This window comes from Passer montanus, unplaced genomic scaffold (genome assembly GCF_014805655.1).
Source record: "Passer montanus isolate IOZ18808 unplaced genomic scaffold, ASM1480565v1 scaffold71, whole genome shotgun sequence".
Lineage (NCBI taxonomy): Eukaryota > Metazoa > Chordata > Aves > Passeriformes > Passeridae > Passer > Passer montanus.
Window position 1 is genome coordinate 1,890,259 of NW_024372259.1, and position 23,711 is coordinate 1,913,969.

At 53.6% G+C, this 23,711-nt stretch overlaps 1 protein-coding gene across 1 annotated transcript in view; it reads right to left on the reverse strand.

The window, feature by feature from the left end:
- LOC120512197 (ADAMTS-like protein 2) overlaps positions 1–23,711 on the reverse strand; it is a 26,762-nt gene continuing 3,051 nt past the window's right edge. The window contains exons 2-18 of the mRNA XM_039730237.1: positions 13,658–13,880; positions 11,542–11,617; positions 10,919–11,021; positions 10,111–10,256; positions 9,765–9,888; positions 8,429–8,509; positions 7,955–8,130; positions 7,272–7,701; positions 6,219–6,627; positions 5,381–5,487; positions 5,069–5,195; positions 4,512–4,725; positions 3,657–3,812; positions 3,124–3,294; positions 1,322–1,498; positions 380–524; positions 1–267 (exon numbers count right to left, since the gene is read on the reverse strand). Of these exons, the coding sequence (XP_039586171.1) occupies positions 149–267; positions 380–524; positions 1,322–1,498; positions 3,124–3,294; positions 3,657–3,812; positions 4,512–4,725; positions 5,069–5,195; positions 5,381–5,487; positions 6,219–6,627; positions 7,272–7,701; positions 7,955–8,130; positions 8,429–8,509; positions 9,765–9,888; positions 10,111–10,256; positions 10,919–11,021; positions 11,542–11,617; positions 13,658–13,880 (2,984 nt within the window). The 3' untranslated portion in view covers positions 1–148. The remainder of the gene's footprint in view (positions 268–379; positions 525–1,321; positions 1,499–3,123; positions 3,295–3,656; positions 3,813–4,511; positions 4,726–5,068; positions 5,196–5,380; positions 5,488–6,218; positions 6,628–7,271; positions 7,702–7,954; positions 8,131–8,428; positions 8,510–9,764; positions 9,889–10,110; positions 10,257–10,918; positions 11,022–11,541; positions 11,618–13,657; positions 13,881–23,711) is intronic.

Genomic DNA, 23,711 nt, shown 5'->3' on the forward strand with positions numbered 1-23,711 from the left:
CTAAGTCATAAAAATCCTTCCTCACTGAGCAGGCTGCTCTACAGGGACTAGCTCCACAGCCAGGCCAAGTGGGGTGGCTTCAAGTGGAAAGTCTGGCTTGAGGGGCTGCTGCCCCTGAACTTGGAAGGAAAGTAGGGCCTGGCAGCACTCAGGATGACTTGAGGCGACAGGACCAGCAGCAGGCCTTCCTGTAGTACCAGTGTGAGCACAGCTTCACCTTCAGCACCAGCACGCAGTTGGCCGTCGCTTTGTCTTCACAGGCATCTTCTGGGGAGCAGAAGCACACACAGAAGGGGTTACAAAGGAGATGTGCTTCCCCAGCATGGACATCACAGGCAAAGCCAAGGGCTCCTCCACCTCCCTGCCCTCCCAGGCGTACCTGGTGCCTCCGTGGGGCATGGCTGGAGTTGGCACGTCTGCCTGGCCTCTGGTTTGGCAGCGGGGTCACAGCCCTGAGCCAGTGCTTCCCCCTGGTAGCACTTCACCTCCCGCAGTCGCACTCCAGCACCGCACGTCTTGCTGCACTGTCAGGGTCAAGGAACAGCAGAGAGAGCATGAGAGGCATTTTCTGGTTTTCTGTAGCTCCCGAGTTCTTTGCTGTACTGAGGTCTCCCAATCCCTGCTTTGGATCCCTGGTCTTGAGGTTTGGGTCAAATGCCACACTGATCTCAAACTTACTCTCCCTTTTTTTTTTTTGCTGGAGGAAAGCACCCCTGAATTGGGGTTGGGGCAGAGCAAGGGAGAGTTTGGTTTTTGTCTCTTTGTTGTGGCTCAGAACTAATTTTTTTGGAGCGTTGATGCTGTGACAGAAAATGGAGAAAATGGCTGCTATAAGCCAGACACAGCTCCCCAGTCTTCCCATACCCTAAATGTTCACCAGTTACTATCAAGAGAAAGAGGGAAAGACAAAACACAGACTTCTGTGAGTAGAGGAGCCATGTGCATCCTGTATGCTTGGAGTGTGGTGCATCCTCTTCTTGAGGCAATAACCCCCATGCTCCAAGATTTTCTCCAGCCTGTGTGTGCCAGTCTCTTATCCTGCTGCCTGTTCTGCAGAAGAGCAGAACTTGGGGTCCCATCCATAGATCCTTGGCAGAGCAGAACTTGGGGTCCCATCCAGACTAAGCAGATCCTTGGCAGAGCAGAACTTGGGGTCCCATCCATACTTGATAGATCCTCGGCAGAGCAGAACTTGGGGTCCCATCCAAACTAAGCAGATCCTTGGCAGAGCAGGCTGCCACAGAACCTCAGCACAGGTCCTGCTCCACCAACCAGGGCCACGAGGCCTCCCCTGCTCCTTCCCCACCACCCCTAGCCCTACCTGGGACCAGGAGGTGGTGAACCACGTTGAACACGGCCTCCTGAAGCAGACAGCTTGTTCCTCAGGCTTCGGAGAGGCCTCGCAGCGTTTCTCAGGGTACTCCCTGTAGTGCCCGTTCTCCAGGCCCACGCACAGCACCAGCCGCGTCTTCACCCCTCGCCCACAGCTGGCGTCACACTGCGAGGGAACAGAGCAGCCCGGTGACAAATGGTGCTCCAGCTTCAGGCAAGAGGGCATTCTGCTCAGAAGGAAGGCTTAATGTCTGTGCTAACAGAGGGAAATGCTGTCCAGGCCACAGGAGCAGGGAGTGTCTCCAGATTTCCCAGGGAGCAGGGACAGATGCTGGTAATTAGTGTTCAGTTGAGTTCACCTTGGCTGGCCTCGAGAGCAGCTACCACAGGGCACCTGGAGCAGCCAAGCTAGGACTGTAAAAAGCTGTTTCTGTCTGATTTTATGTGTATCTCTGCTCTGAAAATCCACATAGCACATCCATGTTGCAACCTACATCTTGGAGTACTGCCAAGCTTTCTGTAGGCCCAAGGGGACTGAAGTGGTGCAGTGCAGGTGATGTGCACAGACAAGAAATGCTGAATCCAGAGCTATGCAGGCTGAGCTGGGAGGGCTCTCTCCCCCAGGACACCACCAGGAAAAGCAGCAGGAGGCCAGATCTGCTCCCTGATGCCCATGCAGGCAGTTGCCTGTTTGAGATTTCACTGCTTTGAGTCCTTTTTCACTAAAGCAGGGCCAGCACAACTGGCTTGCATCCACCCTTAATCATCCTGAAAACTCAGAGCTCATCAGAGAACACAGTAAAGAAGCTGGCATAAGCAAAGGTGGGGAGCTCAGCTGGTCTTTCAGAGCTCTGCTGAATTTCACAGCTGGGTCACAGCTGAAAATGGCACTTCAGGACTGTGTGTGAGCCACACAGAGGGCCAGAGCAGGACAGGGCTACAGAACTGCCAGGTTTAACCAGCCTGTGCTTTTTCCTGGTGCTGGAGAAGGCTCAGCTGAATGCAGTCAGCAGCTATAAAGGGAGCAAAGTGAGAAGAGAGGCTTAGAAATGACTAGAGAGAAGAGGGCTTGGCTGCTTCCCTTATTTCCTAGAAACCTTCTTCCTTAGTGCTATACGAATCCCTGCTTTGCTCAAGACTTCAAAGAAAAAGCCCAAGCCTCACAACTGACTCAATGTGTTTCTTTGGATACTCTGGCATTTGGATCAGCATGTATGGGGAAGTCTGAAGTCTTTTGGCCTTGAGCAACAGAAAGAGAGTAAAAAGATGTGCAGAGTGTTGGGTGGAACAGAGCACCTGGACCACGTTCACTGGACTGTAATCCCTGAAGCAAGTACACAGTTATGGTCTGGATGTGACTTCCAGCACAGGGATCTGGGCTGTGGTTCAGGATTACCTCCAGCTGTTACTTATCAGAGATGAAGCCGGTTTTGTTCAGACTTTCTCTTTACTGGTGGGAAACTCGTGTCCTCTGTGGGGGTGAGTGAGCACGGCTCTGCTGAGGAGCCAGGTGGGAGAGCAGTTTCCTCAAGGTATTGCTGCCCTCCCGTGGAGCTCCTTGGGAAGGCAGCAAATGCCACAAACTTCGGGGTTTTTATGGGGTACGGCAGGGACAAGCTGGGGTATTCACCACTCCTTCCCTCTTTCTAAAGGAGCCAAGGCAAGGATACAGATCCACGTCTGGAGGTCACACTACAACTGTGCTCTGCCAAGGAAACCAAGCTCCACCACATCCTGTGGGATATGGGGTGGAAAGGAGGTCTGAGGCCACAGGGCTGGGCTTGGCTTTACCTGCTCCCACTCCTGCTCCACCCAGTGCGCGGGGCAGTTCTTGTCTCCACACGGGTGGACAGCCAGGGGCTTGGTGGCCGGGTCACACTGCGAGCTGGAGATCACCTTGCCCTCCAGGTTGCGACACGCGACGAAGCGGCTCATGCGCCCCTCGCCACACGAACCTGAGCACTTGGAGAATAAAAGGCATTTAGACACATCAGAAAGCAGGGAATTGGAGAGGTCAGGGTTGGTGGTGCCAGTAGAGTTGAGTCCAGAGTCCAGCCCTGACACTGGGACTGTTCACTGGATCCCAAGGGGCTTTAGAGGTTCATTTAGTCAGGGCCTTCCATTCTCCAGGTGCCATGAGCTTCCCAGATTATTGACTAGAGACAGTTAACCAAAATACACAGCAAGGAGAGGCAAAACCTGAGGTTATTTCAATTTCTGCAGCTTGGCCCTGCCAGAAGAGAGCCGACAGAGATCTGCAGCAGATCTGCCCAGCTGCTCCCACCCTCCAGCCCAGCGCGGGGTGCAAGGGGCGCAGCACTCACGGGGCCCCAGTCGGAGGCGGTCCAGCGGCGGTCGCAGGGCGGGCCCGTGCACTCCTTCTCGCTGCTGGGCCTGCGGGACTCGTCACACAGGGCAGCCTCCACGGAGCAGCGCACCTCGCGCTTCATGGTCCCCGGCGAGCCGCACCGCGCCGAGCACTGCAAGGGCCGCACCGCGTCAGCCCCGAGCGCAGAGCAGGGAGGGGAAGCGGCTCTGCCGCCTCCTGTTTTCCTCCTGCTGCTCTAGGAGAGAGGGGAAGGGCCCCAGCAGGGACAGAAAAAGGTGTCTGCCTCTGTCTTTGCTGCTCATTTATTTTGGGACCTAGAGCTCCAACACATCAATGGGCTGCTGCTTAAACTGCTGTTCAAAGTCACTGGGCCACAAGCAGAGCATGCAGTCAAAGGGACTGCAATGGGCTTTCTGTATCTCCATGGGACTGTTTCCCAATTGCCCCTCAATTTGGACCCTCCAGAAGAGGAAGCTTCTTGCTGGCAGGGCTTTCACTTGGTCACTGTCAAAGGGACTGCAATGAGCTTTCTGTATCTCCATGGGACTGTTTCCCAATTGCCCCTCAATTTGGACCCTCCAGAAGAGGAAGCTTCTTGCTGGCAGGGCTTTCACTAGGTCACTGTCCTGCTTTAGAAGTGACCTTAGAAAAAATGTTTTGCAATGGGCTTTGTCTGCTGAGCAGTGCCAGAACAGGGCAGCTGCAGATTACTGAACCCTGATTCCCCACACTCCTTGTGGGGAACCAGGGTGCAGTTGGCCAGGGGCTTCCTCAGCACCCAACATCTGCCAGCCACCTTCCTCCAGGCCCCGCCCAGCCCTGGCTGCTCAGCTCTGGGAGCAAAGCCTACCTCAGACCACTCGGAGAGCTCCCACTGAGGCCCACAGGCCTTGTTCTTGCAGGCTTTCCTCTCCATGGGCCTGGCCAGCCCCGCTGCCTCGCAGAGGTCATCGTAGACGGAGCTGTCGAAGCCTGGTGCCAGCATCTTCCAGCAGCGCACGGTGCGGTACTGGAAGCCCTCGCCGCAGGTGCGGGAGCACTCGCTCCACCGGCTGGTCTCCCACCTCCACGAGCAGAGAAAGCACAAAGGGACACCCAGGTGAGGGGGACCAGGGGCGTGGGGTGGCAGAAACACAGGGCTACACACCCAGGGCTCTCTCACCCAGCAGCTGCTGCTGTGGTTCTGCTCATCACATCGGAGTAAATGTGGTGCTGGACTTTGAACCAGCTTTGCCCTTAGCAGGCAATACAGGTCCTAAATTCTTCCCCTCTTTTTGCTTACAAGGGGATATGAGTTCTTCTTAGTTTAAGCATACCTTTCAGCCCAAAAATGGCTGTATGCCTTGAGCAGAAAATGATCCTTGGAAAGATATCTCCCTGTGGACAGCTGATGTCACTTCCACTCACCTAGGCTGGCAGTCTCTCCCCGTGCAAAATTCGTGGGTAGGTTCTGGTCGGGTCAGGGCATCACAGTAGGATTCATCCACTTCCACTCCATCATAGCGCACACACATGGCATAGGAGGTGCTGATACCTGCTGGGCCAGCAACACCCTCAGCTGTGCTCCATCAGAGCCAAGAGCCTCCTCCCACCAGCACTAAACAGCTGGAGTTCTCACTGCATCTGAAACTCTCCCTGTCACACAAAGAAATACCAGGATTCTCTCCCTCAACAGCTCAAAAGGACCTCATGTGATCAGTCACCTGAAGCCAAACCTACCTGAAGTGCAGGTGGAGCTGCAGGGGGCATAAGCTGAGACCTTCCACCGATACATGTCAGCCAAGCTGATGTCGTCATGGCCCACGGGGCTCACATCAAACTCATTGCTGTGGAAAAAGGAGGTGTTGTGAGCTAAAAATGAAAAAAAATTGCTGCAAACATGAAATATGGGGAAATTCCTCCTTGCTGTCTTTGAAGATGGAAAGAAAGCCAGTGTTTCTGCTTTCCATTTCCCCCACCTTGGGCAAGGCTGATGAAGAGAGAGTGCAAAGCCTTGATCCACCTCCCAAATTCAACTAGCAAGGAGGAAGCATCATTCATAGTGAGTCTTGTGTGTGTCATTGTTTGCTAGCCACGGGGCTGCCCTCAGCCTCAGCTTGTACCTTGCCTCAAGGCATGATTTGTGTTGGTAAGGGAAGCTCAGGCAAGGTCCCTTTCATATCATATAATGTGATAGGAAGAGTTCGTATGTGCCTTGCCAGAAATATTTAAAAGCTGGTCCTCAGTCTCCTGCCAGATGTTTACAGAAGCTTCAGAAGCTTATGTGCCCAGAGCAATGGGACAGAAGGGGCATGACATGATGGTAGATGTGTATATGTGACATGCTAAGGTTTCCTGGCCTTGTTTACAGCCACACCAAGTCCTTCAGCACCATTTAAATGGACCCTGAAATATGTTCCAGGAGCTCCATGTCAGGCCAGTTGTAACAATCAGTCCTTGGAGGAAGCTTCCATGGATAGACACTGGTGAATGGGGACATCAAGGACAGCAGGGGACTGGCTTGGCCCTCCCTCCCCAGCCAACCATGCTCTGCTTTGCCCAGGAAATCAGGTGCCACCTTTCAGTGCCAGGGGCTCGCAGCGGCTCTGCCTGGCTGATGTTGGCGGTCGGGCTGGCCCCGAGCAGAGGGCTCTGCACAGATGCCATCATGCTGTAGTTGGCTGCTTCCCCCTGGCTCCCAGCAAACACTTCCACCTTCAGGTCCTCCAGCGAGTTCTTGCGAGCCAGGGCTCTGTGGAGGCCCTGTGGCCAGCGGGGCCAGAGCTTGGCCGTGGAGTTCCTGGGGGCTGGCCTGGCTGCCAGGGGCTGCAGCTCCCTGCAGAAGGCAGCGTTGTGAGGCTCTCGGTGACAGAGGCGCCTGAAGAGACGGAGCCTGGAGGATGTCCCACGGCTGTTCTCCGACAGCTCGGGTCTCCTCATGCTGTAGGGCACAGCTGTGCTGATGGAGATTTGGTTGAACCTGAGAGCTGGAATTAAAACACATGCTTTAACTATATGGGATGGCTTGTACTTCCGTGTGTGGCATTTAACAAGGCAAAAAAACATTCAGTGTTCAGCCTAAAAGTCAAACATTTCTACCAGGGAGCATCAGCAGGCTTTAATTACCCTGGCCAAGCCCTCACTCTGTCTGCCCACTACTCTGGAGCCCCATTTAAGCTCCAGTCTGGGCATTCAGTCTTGGGTTGTACAATGTTGCACATGTTCTTTGTTCCTGAATTGTTGTATGGCTCTCCCAGATCGACCTCAGATTTGACTTGTCCCCTTGCTGTCCCCTGATGGTCACTGCCCTGCCTGAAAAGCTCAGGCCCCATGTGAGTGCCCTGCCTAACCCATATTACAGGACCACAGAACCACAGAATGAACCATACTGGGAAAGACCTTTGAGATCATCAAGTCCAACCTATGACCTAACACCTCCTCACTGTGGCCATCCTCTCACAGGCTCCCTTCCCTCACAGAGATACTGGCCCTTGCTGCTCCCTGACCCACTATTTACCATCCTTCTCTCCTGTTCACCTGATGTGAAAGCCACCTCAGATTTCAAGAAGACCACTGCACAATGTCTGCCTCCAGTCAATAAAATGGGGGAAGGAAGAACAAAGCAACCAACCCAACTCTGTTTCTCCACCAACTGCTGCTGCTTCCTCCTCCTCTTCCTCTCCTGCTGTGTTTGCATGGTAGACCTGTCTGATCTGAAAGTCATACTTCTCCTTCTCTTCACTTTGTTCCCAGCCCCAGTGCCGGGTCTGGCTGCTAGAGTTGGTCTGGAAGAAGTGCGGGGGACCAAAGTCTAAATCTTCTTGCCCTTCCCTTAGAGGAAGCTGTTCACTGGTGTCATCTGGTGACAGGGAGAGCCACGTGGCATTGAAGTCTGTCTGGGCAGCTCTGGAGCTGGCTGGAACGGGGTGGCTCTGGCTGGTCACTGGTAGGTGGTGATAGAGAGGTCTGGCAAGAGCAGGGGCTGCAGTTCGGAGGGGCGGTGTCCGGGGCACAGTGTAGTCATAAGTTATGTGAGGCATTTTCCCATTAAAGTTATAGTACTGGAGAAAACGGGGAAAGAAAACAAAACTGCTTTTATTTTAAGGGTATGAATTTTCCAAAAGCCTTTTCTAGACACAGCTGTTTGGTGATGGTTGTTAAGAGAAGACAGCAATCCCATAAATCCAAAAGGAAAGCCCCCACCCACCTGCCTGGCTTCCTCAACCCACCTACCCCCAGGTTTAGCTTGGGAACCAGGTTATGCTCCTGTTATCTGAGGGAGGTAGGAAAGCCTGAAGCTGGTTCCTCACATACCATGGCATTCAGGGACTGGTTTGTGGGCCCATGAGCTATGATGTACTCCAGCCCATCCGAGTTCAGGCTCGAGGGCCGCCGGTACTTGAAGACTGTGCCAGCCACCCTGAAGTTCTGAGGGTTGTCAATGGCAGAGTTGCCGTTGAAGAAGAAATGCCCAGATTCATCAGCAAGTGCTTCAAAGAGAGAGAAAACAGACAAATGGGACATTCTGCAGAGCTCTGGCACTGAGAGCAAAGAGCCCACAAACGAGGAAAGCCCAGCAGAAATAGAATCCCAGGCCCTGCCCATACCCAACTTGGGCTCCAAATGTCTCTCCTGGCACTGGAGATGTGGTAGCCCTGGTTTTTGGAGAGATGAAGCACCCAAGTAGCTACCCTGGAGGAAATGCTCTCAGTAGCTCTCTCACAGAGCCTCCTCCCATTCCCAGGCAGCTGAGCTGGGATCTCCACACCCTCCAGCTCCTCTGCTCACCCAGGATGTTTTCTGTTTTCCTGCGCTCAATGATGAGGATGTCTGTGGCACCAGCAGGGATGTTGGTGATGAACACGTAACCTGAGGAACAGAACAGTGTGAGGAGACCCCCAGGGCAGAATAAAAAGGTCTGAGTGGGAAAAGCAGCTCATGGGACAAGTGTGTTTGTAGGGAGGCAGCACTGCCCTTCAGGAGCAGGGTGCCAAGGACCTAAGTGCATGTTGCACCAGTCTGTGAGCTCTCATCCCAGATCTCCTCTGAAATCCCATTAACAGATCACCATTACGGATGTCAGTCTGAGCACTGCTGGGTTTGGAGTCGGGAAGGAACTGCACAATGAAACAGTCTGGCTTTGGGGGTGTGGATGAATGTGCTTTCACACTCCTTCTGGCAAGAGCACAGAAAAAAAGCTTAGTAGTGATCAGGGTTGATGCTGAACAGAGGGTGGAAAAAGAGCATAGGTCCCTTCAGCTCCTGACTCCATGGAACTTGTCTCAGGAGTAACATAAAAATTGACCTTTAAAGGGAGAGGAAATAAGAGGCTTTTAAAGTTGCATGGTTTGGCAGTTTGTCTTTCCCGCTGGAAACGCAGGTCCTGTCTGTTCTGTAAGATATTATGAGGGCTGGAATGGGAGCCCAAAACTGTACCCACACTGCTACAGGGGGTAAGACCATTACCCCTGCCCTGGAAAGGGGCCTGAGTGCTTCTCTAGGCTGCTGTTTGTAGGGAGTGAGGCAAACCAGTGAAACAACATCAGTGTGAAATGTTGTTCCAAAACATCCTCAAACCACAGTTCATTAATTACTAATGAGCATACCACAGTGCATTCCTCCTGTGGCTGGAGGACAGGGCCATCAGGCTGCAGGGAACCTCAGCCCTATTTCAGAGGGGACTGTCCCTCAGCTGTGCCAGCCGCAGGACTGGGGAAAGCAGGAGATTAAATGCAGGTTGAAAAAATGCTGTGACCCTCATCATAGCTTAAGTTTCAAGTGAACACGTAGCACAAATAAAAGAAGATTCATTGATCTCTTCACATTATCTGAGGTGGGCGAGATGCCAAAATCAATAGGAACAAAAAGATCCCCAGCTGCTTCCTATTCTAAACAGGTGAAGGGAAACCTTACCAGCCTAATATAGAGCACATCAACCCAATCTCCTCTGATGATTAAGTGAGAAGGACAAAACACAGGCATTTAAGCAGGGGCGGTGGCACTCCTCAACTCTTTCCACCAAGCAGCTGGGAAAGCTCCTACCCCCATTCAATCCAGTCCCCCTCCGTGCCAGCTGGTGGTAAGAAGCAGCAGGTGAAGTCTCCAGACTGGTAGCAGGGAGTACCTATCTGTGAGATTGCCCTTCGGAAGGTGCCCGAGACGCGGAGGCAAGTGCTGCCGTCCCCTCCACACACCCTGCATCTGTCCATGGTCCGGGGCGAGTACAGGCTCCCATCGCACCCCACTGGCTGCAAAGGACAAAACAAGACAGGGTTTCCTGGGGCCAGCTCACCTCCACAGGGGCAGGGTCTTTCCCTGTGTGCTCTTTTAGGGGGTTCTGGGGGGTAGAAATGAATGAATCCAATGAGAGGCCTCTGTTTCAATTCCCTGCTGGGACCTCTTGGCTTTGCGGAGGTCCAGCCATGCAAGTCAAATCCCAGCTTCTCTACTGCTTCCTCCCAGGGCCTCACCTCACACTTCCCATTGATGCAGACCCCTTGATAGGTCCTGTCCTTGCAGGAGGTACCATCCTGTGCTCGGGCCATCAGCTGCCTCTCTCCACTCCGGGTGGTGCACTGCAGGTCACACGGCTTGTTGGAGATACTGGTGTAGTCATCTGCAGGGACAGAGGCACAGGGTCACCAGGCAGCTCAAGGTGCCCAGAGATGGGCAGCGAGGAAGGGGACCTTCCCCTTGTCCCTGCTGATGGTTTGATGTCACCTTGGATCTTCCTGCTACTCATGATGACACCCCAAGGCCATGGATTTTACATGAAGGGGTCATGGTGTGAGGTTGTACTGGGGACCATGCCAAGCAGAAATACTTCCTGCTGGCAAACCCTCTTCATTGCCATGCCCTTGTAGTGCCATCACTGTGCCCAGCATGGGAATGTGCATCAGCAGATCCCAGGCCACACATAAATGCACAAGAGTAAAAAAAGGGCTGTAAGAGGGACACTGCCTGTGTGGGCTGGTGGCCAGCTCTGCCCCCTTCACCTGAGCAGGTGCAGATGTTCCATGTCCTCTTGGCAGCTCATGGAAAAACAGGCGAGTCCAGAAACAGGGTAATATCTTAGGAGCTCAGTCTGGGCCTCAAGGCACAACTGGACACCCACGTGAAGTCACTGTGTAGGAAATGGGTGAGCATCCTGTTCAGAGCAACCCAGAGCAGCCAGGAGCATCCGTCCCTTGTCCCCTAGGCCTTTACTTTTCTGTGCCCAAGAAGATCCTGTGGGTGTTTTCTGACCCTCATCCCCTGTGTGAAGTTGTGAAAACCCACCTGGATAGAGGGGCATCCAGTGGTAATAGTGCTTCCCAAAGGCTTTGGCATTGAAGCTGGAGCACTGCTGCTGTTTGAAGCTTGCTGTGTTGGCTGGGCAGGGCTATGGAGGCAATAAATGCAATCATGAAGCTCCCTATCTCACAGCCATTCTTGTCACAGCTGCTTGTCCCTGCTCCATCCTTGCAGGATGAAAATGCCCTGTTCACCCTGGAAGGAATTGGTGATGGGCTTGGAGGTTCCCTAAGAGAGGCAGAAAGGCCAGGCCTTCATTGCCAAGGGCCTCTCAAAACAGCTGCATTTAACAGCCCTGCAAAAATTCCTTCCAGCAATGGGAAAAGCAGCAACAAGAAAAGCATGCTGGGAAAACTTCATCCCTCCCCTCACCCCACAACAAATATGCTTTTACATCCTTTTGTCCCATCTCCCAGTCCCAAAGAATAGAGCCCATCTGCCACATCCTCAAAGGCACACCATCCACCACCAGAGGATCATATCCTTGTTTCCATCCTCTGAGGGACCAACCCCACCCCCAGTGCTGGTGATTTTGCAGCTCCAGGTAGGACCCCCCTGAGTCCCACACCCCCCAGTAAGGACCAGGCAGAACTGGGAGTGGTTCTCACCTGCTGCTGGCACAGTTGGTAGTGCTTGGCTTGACCAACACACATGGTGCTATTTGTTCCCTGAGGCATCTGGAGCCTGAAAAGCAGAAGTTTCCAGATATAATCTGGAGGTCTGTGAAGTGCCCAGGGACTGAGGATGACACAGGAGTCAGACTTAAGTGGGAGGAACAAGGCAAGTGTATCATCAGAGCAGAGCTTTCTGGATCTAGACTGGCCAACATCTCCTCTGAAATATGAAATACATCTTCAGTGCTTTTAGCTGGGCTGTGATTTTAGGCTGGTCTTGTTTTGGGTTGAGCAGACAGGGAGCAACTGCAGTATTGGCACCCCTGTGTCCCTTCACCTCTGAGCCCCAGAAGGGCTGATGTGACCAAAAGACAACAGAACCTGATGGTCCATCACTCCTATGGACGTGCCCAGGGCTTGCAGTGACTGGGGGAGGTGATTTCAGAATCCCCTGTGCAATAGGCAGAGAGATGGTGCCTGTCAGGGGGACTGGCCACCCCAGAGATTATCACAGGTACAGGTGATGAGCCAAAACCACAGGAGTTTCTCAGCACTTGAATCTTTCACTCTGGCCAATGTGAGCTATCCAAGAGATACTGGGCTGCTGCAAAGATGAAAAAATTCTTGAAAGCTGTGCAGATATATGGAGAGTGGCTGAGACCACAGGTTAAGGCAATTGCAGTAATGATCTGCAAAATAATTTAGGCAATGTGTAAAGATCTGCAGCAGACAGTGTGTTAACAGCACTGGGAACTGAGAATACAAGAACACCATAAGCATATTCAGGCTGGCCTGGCTGGAGGTACTGCAGCTGTCCCTCCAGAGCAATGCTTTACATGACACAGGCACAGCCTAAATTTGCAGTAAGACTTCAAAAGTCTCATGCCTTTCAGAAGCAGAGGCTACCTACAGACTCAGGCAGATTTTGCTTTGTGGCCATACCTGGTTCACGCTTAAGCCATTCACCTTAAAGCTGCAAAAGCTCTTTTTTTTTTTAAATTCAAATTTGATCCCTGGACTAAAACACCACAGCAAAACCCTTCCCTGCCCAGCTGGGGAGTCAAGGATAGAGCTGGCATCAAATGGAGAGAAAAATCTCTCTTCTGGAAGCAGGCAAAGGGCAGAAGGGCTGCTCTGGCTGTAGGGGTGCAGGACAGCCCCAGGCTCCCTCCCCATGCTGTTCCCCACTGATTTCACAGGATGCTGGAGAGGAGGAGCAGCAGCAGACATCCTGGGAGGCCACAGCCTGAGGGAAGGTCCTGCAGCACATCTGGACCTTCACCATGCTGTCACCCAGCTCACCAAAAAGAAGTTTTGTGCTGCAGGAAGGAGGGAAGGCGGGGGCCCTGCTCTGAGCTTGCTGTGCTCAGGAGTGCAGTCACGCAGAAGGGAAAGTCGCTGTGCTGCAGGATGCCTGCTCTCATTAACATCCCTCCAGCCCTGAGCAGCAGCTCAGAGCTGCTGGAGGACGAGGAGAGGAGCAGGAGGAGGAGGGGAATTGGTGGCAAGGTAGCTCAGAGAGGACAGCAGAAGTTCAGGCAGCTGCAGTTCCCCTGCTCTCCCCACTCCCACAAACCCAATCCCACCGGTCCCAGGACTGGAACAGCTGTAGGGGACAAATGCAGATGCTGTGAGAGCCAGATAAATGACAGAGGGGAAAAAACTTGCCAGCTCTGCAGGGAATAAAGAGGGGAAATTGCTGAGATGTGGCTGAGCTGGCTGCTGCCAGGAGTAAATCAAGTCCCCATAAGGTGTCTGGCAGCATGTGCCCACATCCTGAGCACAGGAACTGGCCACAAATCAGGGCTGGGCTGCTCAGAGCAGCCATGGCAATAAAGGTTTGTGAGGGAAAGAAGAGGAACAGAGCCAGCCCATAACTCTGTCATCTTCAGGACTCCAAGAGAGGACCAACCCCTTGCTCCCTGTCAGATAAGTCAATCTGAGTGGGTGACATCAGGGAACCTGTCACCACTGCCCACACACAACAGCTGCCTTCCTTTCCCAGAGGCCACAGCTGAGGGGACAGCTGGCCCTGCAAACCCAGGAGGCTCAGCCCCAAAACAGCTCTGGGGCACCCCACTGCCCTGGCAGGGCTCAGGCCACAGCTCACCTCTGTCTCAAGCAGTGCCTCTCCCGGGACGTGACTCCCCCTCCGCAGGACCGGGAGCAGGTGGACCAGGAGCTCCACTCTCCCCACCACTTGGTGACTTCTTCATCCCAGGAGCCAGCTCCATCTGCTGCCTCACTACTGTCCTGACAGAAACAGAGCATTGTTAGCTGGAGGACCTGGCTCCTCAGCACCAAGGGCAGCTGTCCTGTCACCTGGATGCCTCCTGAACACCCAGCAGTGGGACAAATGTGCCAAGGACACACCAGGATCTCAAAATTAAAAGACTGAGCTCTGCTTGGGAAGCAGGATGCCTTGGGATCTCATGGGATGGAGAAGGGCTGTAGGGCTGGACATGGGTGGCAGAAAGAGCAGCCTGGCCACAGCATCACTCCCAGCACAGCTCACACCTGCCTCAGGAGAGAAGAGCTGCAGTTCTTGGCCGTGCAGGGAAGCTGGGAGTACACAGGTGTCAATCCTCAGAGCTGTATTTCATGAACAACCTTCCCTTTGTGACTAAAGCAGCTCAGATCCAGGCTCCTCATCCCCCAATAATTTTCAAGAGAGCTTCAGAACAAGAGCCTCATCTCCACGAACCCCACTACGTTCAGAGGAGGAATGCTCCCTCTCCCAGCACACCTTGCTGGGTCTCAGCCTTTAAATTTGGCAAACCTGAGCTCCTCTGGCCCCAGCAGGGTTCAGGCTGCTGTTGGCTGTGCCTCCACAATTCCCAGCAGGTAAGCAATTCTGTGGTTTAGTTGGGTTTTTTTCCTGGCAGTATTTTCCTGTTTAGTGTCTGATGGTCTAAAAGCTCTCAGGGACTTTGGCAAACTTGCCTGTGCAAGAACTAATCTGCTGTTTAGTGAAACACAGCTGTGAATAGTGTTGAATGCAGCCCTGAGTTTAACACAGGACAGTGACTGGAAGGGATTTATCCAGCTAAGATGCCAAGTGTTTAAATATTAATGGGCAAAAATTAATACTCTGTGTGTGTGTGAAGTGTGCTTTCTTAAAGCAAGGGCTCAGGGAAGTTGTATCAGTGCTACTGTTAGCAAAACACGCCAGGTTCAGCTGGTCCTGTTGTAAACAACCCTCTGCAAAGCAGAACTGATGGATGGGAGAGAAAACTCTGCAGGGTTTGCTCATCTCTAAATGTGCTCTGCTCACTGCTTGGGCTGTCTCTTGGCTTTTATGCTCTTTCACGGTGTAATAAGCCAAAGTGCTCTTCTTTTTGTCATGTAATTCCTGCCTGAGAACTTGTGTTTCCTCAGTGCCTGCCAACAGAGCAGCCTCTGGGCAGAGGAGATGCAGCTGCTTTATGCAAATGGTTTGAAGTTGTAAGTTAAATGGCTGAAATGTGCATAGTGCCTCTTTCTGATGGCAAACTCTGCTGCACAAAAAGCACCCTGGTACCTGATGCCTTGCTTTGCAGTGATTACAAAAGCTGATTTCAAAAACAAGACAACAAAACTCTTTGTTGTACTTCAGTGTTCTGGCTGGAGCTGACAGGGACCAAATGCTGTGGGCAGCAGCTGAGCTGCTCATTAGGAAAACGAAATTAAAACATACAGACATGTTTACAAAAATACCTTTTTCTGTTCTTCCAAGCTATCATCTTAACCAATTTCCTATGAGAATTTTTGTCTCACTGTATATTATCAGACTGTAAATGGAAATTCTGACTGTGCAGCTTCCACATTTACAAAGGAAATAAACCAAAAGTCTCTCATTGTAAGGGAGTTTCAGCTAAAATCTTTCCCTGACCACTCCTATGCTTCTTTGTGACACATATTTCAAGGCTGGGGTGGAAGAGCTCTTCACAGCTGTCAGGAAGGAGAATTCCAGTGATTTATCTGGTGTCTGAGTGGAGAGCTCAGCACAAAATTTCTTCTCCCATAGCTGAAGAAAAAAACAAAGCTGGTGTCTTACCCCTTCCATGAGGCACATGGACTGCCTGGACAGAAGATAAAAACATGAATAGCTGTAACCTACAAGGCAGTCCTGCCCTGAGGATCTTGTGAGAAGGGGCAGGAGGAGAGCAGGTGAAGTTGGAATAGTCTGCTCTGTTGATCTAGCCCAGGTGCAAAGCAGGGTTTGTGTATTTGGAATGGTGAGAAGCCACATGCTCCTTTCAGGGTTTCTGCTCTTGGGGTGCTTTGCCTGGGTGCAAGGAGATCAGGGATGTGGGGGCACAGCTGAGGTTTGGGGGAGATCAGCATCCCTGCCTTTGTGAGCTTCTTTCTGTGAGAAACAGGATAGGACACATCTCTGCACTGCACCTCTCTGACAGGAGGAGGATTTATTGAAAGATGCTGGTCAGGGAGATTTGTTCTTTTAATAGAATCTGTTCCCCATATCCATAATCCCTGCTCCTGCTTCCTCCCTGTGCTGGAGGAATCAATCACTTTTTAAGTAGATTGATTTGGCTCTCAGGTTTTCCATGAGCAAGCTGCCTTGCCAGACCTTCCCCAGGAGCATTTCTTTTCTTGTGTAAGCAAGGACAATGCTGAGCTGTCCCCTTGGCCATGTCCCTTATGGCAGACTGCATCTGAGTCCTAGGCCTGGACTAGGAGTGGGAACTTCAGGTACTTAGAGCTGGGGCAGCTGGTTCCAATCTCTGCTGAATTTATTGTATTGTCAGAAATAAGTCTGTGTCGACCACGACACACAAATGGTTCTTGTTTTTAATTGAAGATATATGCATTTTCCAAAAGCATATTATTCTAGATAATAAATTAAGGACTGTGGGACAGAGTCCAGATTAGATTAACTCCTAGCTTCAGTTTCCCAAGCCTCTCCACAAATCCTAAGAGTGAATTCTGGACAAATGAATTCCCCTACCCACCTACTCCTCACAGAGGGAGAAATAAAAGGGGCTGAGTTTTGAGCTCTTTTGCACTGTCCTGGTTATGGGGCATGCTGGAGCTGCTCTAATTTGCACTCTGCTGCAGAATCATGGAAAAGGAGCAGGCTAGAAACACCAGAGCACAGGAGATGCACGTGGATCCAGCCTTTATAAAGCTGGATCTGCCTGTGTCTGGCCATGGGTTCTGCCTGAAGGAGTTATGATTCCTTAGGTGATGAGAATTTCCATCCCTAGAAAAGACAGACCATATTCCAGCTCAGCCAGGTGCTCCCCACAAGAATTTCCCCCGAGGTGCCTGTGGTTTGGCACCTGGTGGTTACAGAGCTGCAGCTTTTCCTCTCTGAGGCCAACCAAGGAATTCCTGTGCCTCCACACCTGTGCTGGGGGCCATGGCAGGGCTGCCCTCCCATCCCCTCACGGGGGAGCACAGCTGGGAACCCCAACCTGCAGGGAGCTTTTCCAGGATAAAATTCCTGTCTCCAGACTTGCCAGTGTCAAAGGAACATCCCTGTCCAAGCCAGTGCTACTGAAAGCCCTTTCTGCCCAAGCCAAGGCCCAGCAGCTGCTTCCCCTCTCCCCCCTGCCAAACAAAGGCTGCCACAAGCAAAAAATGCTTCAGCCCTGCACAGAAGGGTGGGCCTGGCCTGACATCCTATCGGATTTCCAGGCGGCCTTTCTGAAGTTTAAAGGGATAAAATAAATTCTCCACTGCCTGTCTGTCATGCCCTGGATCAGCTCAGAGCTACGCTGGCTTTCCCAGAGACCTGGGGGCTGCTGCAATCACCGTGTCGGTGGCCCAGTCCCCCGTGTTGCTCATTGTTGTGCCTAATCTTGAGATTCATTAGAGCCTGGCTCCTGGAAAAAAAAGCTGTCTGGGAAGAGAGACCACAAACATGCCTCCTTAATAGAGGAGCTGGGGGAAAGGCTCTCCCTGCAGCCTTGAGGGCTGGCCCACCACTGAAGGGCACAGTAGCTGTTGTAAAACTCAGCCCTGTCTGAGCGTGTAGGACAACTCGAAACAGCAGCTGAAAATGAAATAAATTCTTCCCAGACCTTTTCTGAGGCTGTTAACTGTATGTCCTCTACCAAAAAAATTCCACAATCCCTTTACTGAAGGGTTTCTCTCTACAGCAAACCACGCCACTTACTGAAATACTAAGCAGCTTCAGATGTCTGAATGCCTGGAATGAATGGCAGATTATTATCTGGGAATGAATGACCGTGTTCAACGCCCCTGGTTTGGGTTCCTCTTCTCATTCTGTGACTAAAACTGTGGTGATACACTCTACCAGAGCCCTGAGAAAAAACAATAGCAGTTGCAATTATGCCCCGATGTTTCACAAAAGAAGTGGGGTTTGTATAAAGCTATTTCTCATCCTGTCATTGTTTTACACTATTTGTGTAGACTAAATAGTCTGTGTGAGAGATTCAATACTGGAAGCATACGCAACCCCAAATTTTCCCTAGAAAAGCTGAAACAAGGTATCTGAGGAGTTTTTCATAGGGGCAGGTATCCCGAGGTAAAACAAGCAATGCAGAATAATTTTTAAGGGATCAGGAAAAACAGTAATCTGTGGGGAAATGGAAGCTTGTTAAGGATGTGGAATTGCAGCAGATAAGTAACAAAAATCTGGACATATAACGAGGCACAGATGAAAACCAAATTAGAAAAGCAGTGAACATAAGTCAGTGGGGAAACTACCAAGTTCTGTTCATAATCCTGACACGACAGAAAGTTCACAGGCAAGTGCTGCACGTCATCCCAAAACACTGGGTCCGAGTCAGTGCAAGCAGGACAACACTGTTATCTTGGGGCAAGCTGCTGGAAAGGATGGAAAACTGTGAAGGGGGAGAAGGGAGAGAAGGTGAGACACGTCTATCACCAGGTTTTGCAGAGGCATTGAATGCAGCTAGGAAGGAAGTTAGTTCGGAAGTTGCTTGCCCAAAGTCTGGATTGAGGTTTTCTGATGCTCTTTGTTAAATGTTTTATATGGACAACGGGAGGGCAGGGGGAATTCCCCAATGAGCATTTTGTGCCTTGCACCAGAGATCCACAAGGATCAGTACCAGCAGCCGGGACAATTCACAATTCACAATCATGTGGAATGGGGAGCACGGGAATGTTCAGGACAGAGCTGGTGTGTGTTTATCCTCCTCCCACCTGGGGATGCCCTCGTCTGAGGCGTTGTGCAAACACAGCTGCTGGGGGCAGGGAGAACGGAGCAGCCGGGGCTTGTGCACACGTGGTGATGGAGGAGTCCATCCAGATCGGTCCCAAATTAAGGACTTCACATCTGTTTAGCTTGACCTGGCTTGCTCTGCCTGGAGCTTCTGACTTAGCCCTGCAGCTCAGGGGTAAACAGAACAGGCAGCAGATGTGCAGGGAGGTAAAAACAAAGTGGGAATGAGACGCTTGAGCTTCAAAATTAAGACAAACCCCAGAACAGGAGACACTGCTGCTCCTCAAACCTGAGTTAAATCTGCAGTGTCTGGTCTTCTCTGCGTCTAAAATGGCTCACGTGGGATTGCTTTATCCCAGCCATGAGTCTGGGGGTGGGAAACACAACCCAAAACCCTCTTCCTTTAGCAGAGCAGAATTCCTTAGGCAGCAAAGAAATTCGGCTGGGTTCCCCTGGAGGAAGCGGGAGCGCCGAGGCACAAAGCAGGCAGTGACCCGTGGAGGCAGGGGCACCGCCGGCGCCCCGCGAAGCCGGGATTTCTGCCGGGAACACGGAATTCTGCCGGCCCTGCCACGGGAACGGGGGCGATTCACCCCGGGAAGGAGACGGGACGGGCACAGGGGTCTCGGTGCTGCCGTGGAACAAGTGCCACGGGAGGAGGGCCAGGCTGAGGGGAGCTTTGTGGAGGGGAGAAGGGATGAGGGCAGCGCGGGGCTCTGGTGCCTGGGCAGGCACCCCATGGTTAGTGGGAAAGCAGCTGCCTAAAGCCAAGCTCGGGGTGGACAGGGAAGGGGGAAATCTGTTTGTTTCCAGCCCTAAACTTGAGCCAACCTTCTGCTAGGGACGAACGTGGAGGGATGAAGGTGGTGGGCAGCTTCGGGCACAACCCCAGCCAGGGAAAGGCGCCGCGCCCCCGCGGTCCCTCGGGTGATGCTGGGACCCTCTTGGTGCATCCTCACACCCCCGACAGCCTTTTGTGAGCGCCAGGCGCGGCGAGCGGGCAAAGCCTGCTCCTGGGCTCAGCCTGGGGGGGACAGGCGACGAAACCCCCTCGCCAAGCAGCGCAGGAGCGCGGGAGGGAAGCGCGGGGACCCCGGAGCACGGGAACCCGAAACCTGCGGGGAAGGCGAGGGGCCGCGGGTCGGACCCCCCTCGGTCCCTGCCCCGAGGGGAGGGAGGACGGGAGGGAAGGAAGGCAGGAGGGAGAGAGGGAGGGAGGGCGCGGGGGAGGCTCGGCGGCCGCCGCTTACCTTATCGCCGAGGGGGGCGGCGGCGCGGAGGAGGAGGAGGAGGAGGAGGAGGAGGCGGCGGGGAGCGGCGGCCATGCCGCGCTGCTGCTGCCGCTGCCGCGGAGGAGGAGGCGGCTCGGCGGCCCACCAGCGGCGGCTGCGGGCGCGGCGGGGCCCGCGGAGCTCGGCCCGGCATGGCTGGGGGAGTTAATGACTTTACAACCTGCCGGGCGGCGGGCGGCGACCCGCGGCGCGGCCGCTCGGCGGGGGAGGGATGGAGGGATGGGATGGGGCAGGGATGGGATGGGATGGGATGGGGAAGGGATGGGAATGGGGGCCGGGCGCTCCTCGGGCCCCGCCGCGCCCCCCTGCCCCTCGCACCGCCCTGCTGCCGCTGCTCCGGGGCTCGGGGCTCTCTCGGCGCTCCGTGCGGTTCTTCCCGAGCCCCCGCGCTGCCCCTCGCCCTCGAGCGGAGCGCTCCGTTGCTTTCCTCCCGTGTTTTGCCGCCCGATTCCTCCTTCCTGCCCTCTGTAGGCAAGCTCTGCTTGCCAGGGCATCCCTCTGTCCGTGCTGGGACAGAGCACAGCATCCCCGTGACACCGCACAGCATCCCCGGGACACCGCACAGCATCCCCCGGGACACCGCACAGCATCCCCGGGACACAGCACAGCATCCCCGGGACACAGCACAGCATCCCCGGGACACCGGGAGCTGCTCTTGCTGGGGTGGTGGTTGATTCACAAAATCCTAGGATGGTTTGGGTTGGAAGGGACCTTAGGGACTGCCTTGTTACACTCCCTGCCACGGGGCAGGGACACTTTCCAATATCCCAGATTGCTCCAAGCCCTGTCTAACCTGGCCTTGGCACTTCCAGGGATGGGGCAGCCACAGCTTCCCTGGGCACCCTGTGCCAGGGGAAAGAATTTTTTCCAAATATCCCATCTAACCCTCTGACATTCTCCCTTGTCCTGTCACTCCATGCCCTTAACAAAACCTCCCTCTCCAGCTCTCTTGAAGCCCCTTTAGGCACTGGAAGAGGCTCTCCGATCCCTTGCTCTCTCCTTTCGGGGTTGCTGTGGCCAGAAGGCAGCTTTTGGCAGGATGGTGCCCGTGCCCGTGCTGGCACACCTCCGGGAGCTGCCCGCTGCGGTCCGTGGCCACAGGCTGGGCAGAAATGGCATCAGGTGTGCCCGGTGCTGCCTGCCAGATGTGCTGGAATTAGTGCGGGGAGCGCTCCCTCAGGGTGGAGGCAGGGGAGAGGAAAGAATGGGATGTCAGCTCCTGATCAAAGCTGTTTCCCGGCAGGGACGGGCAAGGGGAGGAGGGGCCGATCTGCCTCTGACCCAGCCGGGGAAAATGAGCAGCACTGACAAAGAACACGGCTGGGTCTACAAAAGCAGGGAGGCGAGAGAAGCTTCAGTCAGATCCTGGCGGTCCTGCCCCGTGTAATGCTCCTCCGAGCCAGCTCCTGCCCCGCAGATAAGAAAAATCGTGGAGGGGCACGGAGATGCCTAGCAGGAAAAGGGGCTGGCTGGCTCCAGCTGAGCGAGTTTCAGCAGTTTTAGCTCCGTTTCAGCGTCTGATCTCCTTCAGCCGCTCTCCAGAGCAGTGTCCCAGAGGAGCCCTGGCAGGCAGGGAGGCTGGGCACGCATCTCTTGGGGAGGGGATCTGCTTGGGGCTCTGCGGGAGCGTGACGGGGCAAATCCAGGCGGGGCAAATCCAGGCAGCCTCTCCTGCTCTCCCCTCCAGGGCCCCTCCGTGCCCCCCTCTCCTGACCCTTCTCACTAGTCCTGCTTTCATCCCCTTTCATCACTCCTGAGCCTCCTGGGCTCACAGGGCCGTGGAAGGCAGAAGGATGGGGTTTGAAATGCTGCTCTTGTCATTTCACATCCTGAGTTCAGGCAGTGTGGTTGTTTCCTCCAGGTGCAGAGGGGGGTTTGAATACTCTCAGTCAATGTGGGAACAAGGATATGGGAGATAAAGTAGTCTTGAGACACCCCCAACATTAACCTGTGTCTGGGAAGGTTTGGTAACTCAGCTGATTAAATGAAGCCACCACAACTTGCTCCCAGCCTCCTAATAATTTCCATTCCAATTGGAAATCTCAATTATTTTTTTTCCTACTGTCTTTATTGAGACCACTTTCCAATTGGGCCAGCTGGTTCTGCTGTTATGTGTGAGCAGACTGAGCCTGGCATGTGCAGCAGCCCTTGGTGGCCTTGCATTCAGCTCTGCCATCACAAGGGCCTTTCCCCTGGTTGCTTTCCAGTTTCGTGTGTCCTGTTAACAGAAATAGGTCTGTACTGCCACCAGAAAGTGTTTAAATGATTCATGAGTTTGAGGATCACCCCTGTGGTAGCACCCATGGTTTGATCCCAGCTGTGTCTCCATAGCCAGTGTTTTCCATTATAGGATGCCAATCCTGTTTGGGACTCATTCACACTCATCCCCTGCCCTCTGGAAGTTGTCTGGGATCATTTCAGCCTCTTGTTTCATTGAATTTGGTTCCATCAGCCAACAGTTTCCCAAAAAATCTCCCAAACACAATCAGGAGGGGAACCTCTGGAATTGAGAAGCAGTGTTTGTGGCTGCTGTTGCGTCAGGTCCTGGTGCATTCTGCTCCCAACTCACCTGTCACAGGCAGCAGCTGCCTTCTCAAGGGGAAAGTCTTGGGATCATAATTATAGAGGCTGAGAGTTCAGAAAGATGTATGTGAGACTGGCCTGGTGTGGAGAGGTCTTTAGGCACCTCTTTATTTCCCTGGGTGTTCCTGCTGCTGCCCAGCCTGCTGGAGGGAGCCTGGTGCTTGCCCCAGAGCAGGAACAATTGGACTTTCCTCTCCCTGTGAGGAGGAACCTGCGTGGTCCAGGCACTCTGCAGACACCAGCTTTGCCCAGGACTGTGGCTGATCCTTTTTCCTACTGCTCTGAGCAGCCCTAAGGATTCAGCTCTGTTAACACAGAGATCAGGGGCTTCCTTCAGCTCAAGCTGTCATTGCCTGGCCAGGTCTGCTCCCCTGTGGACATTGCCATGTTTCCCAGAGGGGTCTGAGTGGTCCCTGGGCTGCTGAGCCAGGGATGGAGCAGACCTTAAAGAACTGTGAGCTGTGTGCAAGCTGCTTCCATCCCTTGTGTTGTGCTGTCCTGGTACCTCTGCACCGGCTCCAAGAGGATCCTCAGCTCTTGAGTGCCCTCAGGAGGGATCTGCAGAGCCTCTCCTCAGCCTCACAGTCCAGCCACAGCAGGGAGAGGGCAGGGGGATGCCTGCCATGGCTTAGCCCCCTCCCTCTGTGAGCAACACACTTTTAAGCTGCATTCTTTGAGCCTTTTCATGGATGCACATCCCACAGGCTGAGGCCAAGCTCCTTTGTGTGATCCATTGTACAGCTGCTTCCCCTGCAGAGTCTGAGGTGGGAAATAAAAACAGCTTCCAGCTCCCAATATCTGCAAATCTCAATTACAATGGAGGTTTTGTAGGCCAGAAAGTGCCCCCTGAGGGAGCAGCCCTGTGCATGGAGCTGCAGGAGGCTTAAGCTGCAGATGAGCTCCCAGGAGAGATGTGGCTGAACTGGGATCACTCCTCCTCCTCTTTGTGCCCTGCCTTCTTCCAGCTCCAGCTGCTGCAAAAAGGTGAGCAGGGATGTGGCAGGAATGTGCCTGTCACAGGGGCAGAGGTGCTGCAGGCAGCACAGGGGGATGTGCCACACCTGGGCAGCACTGGGTGGCTTTAAACGCTGAGGGTGACAAAGCTGCACCTGCTCCAGGACAGCAGGGATAATCAG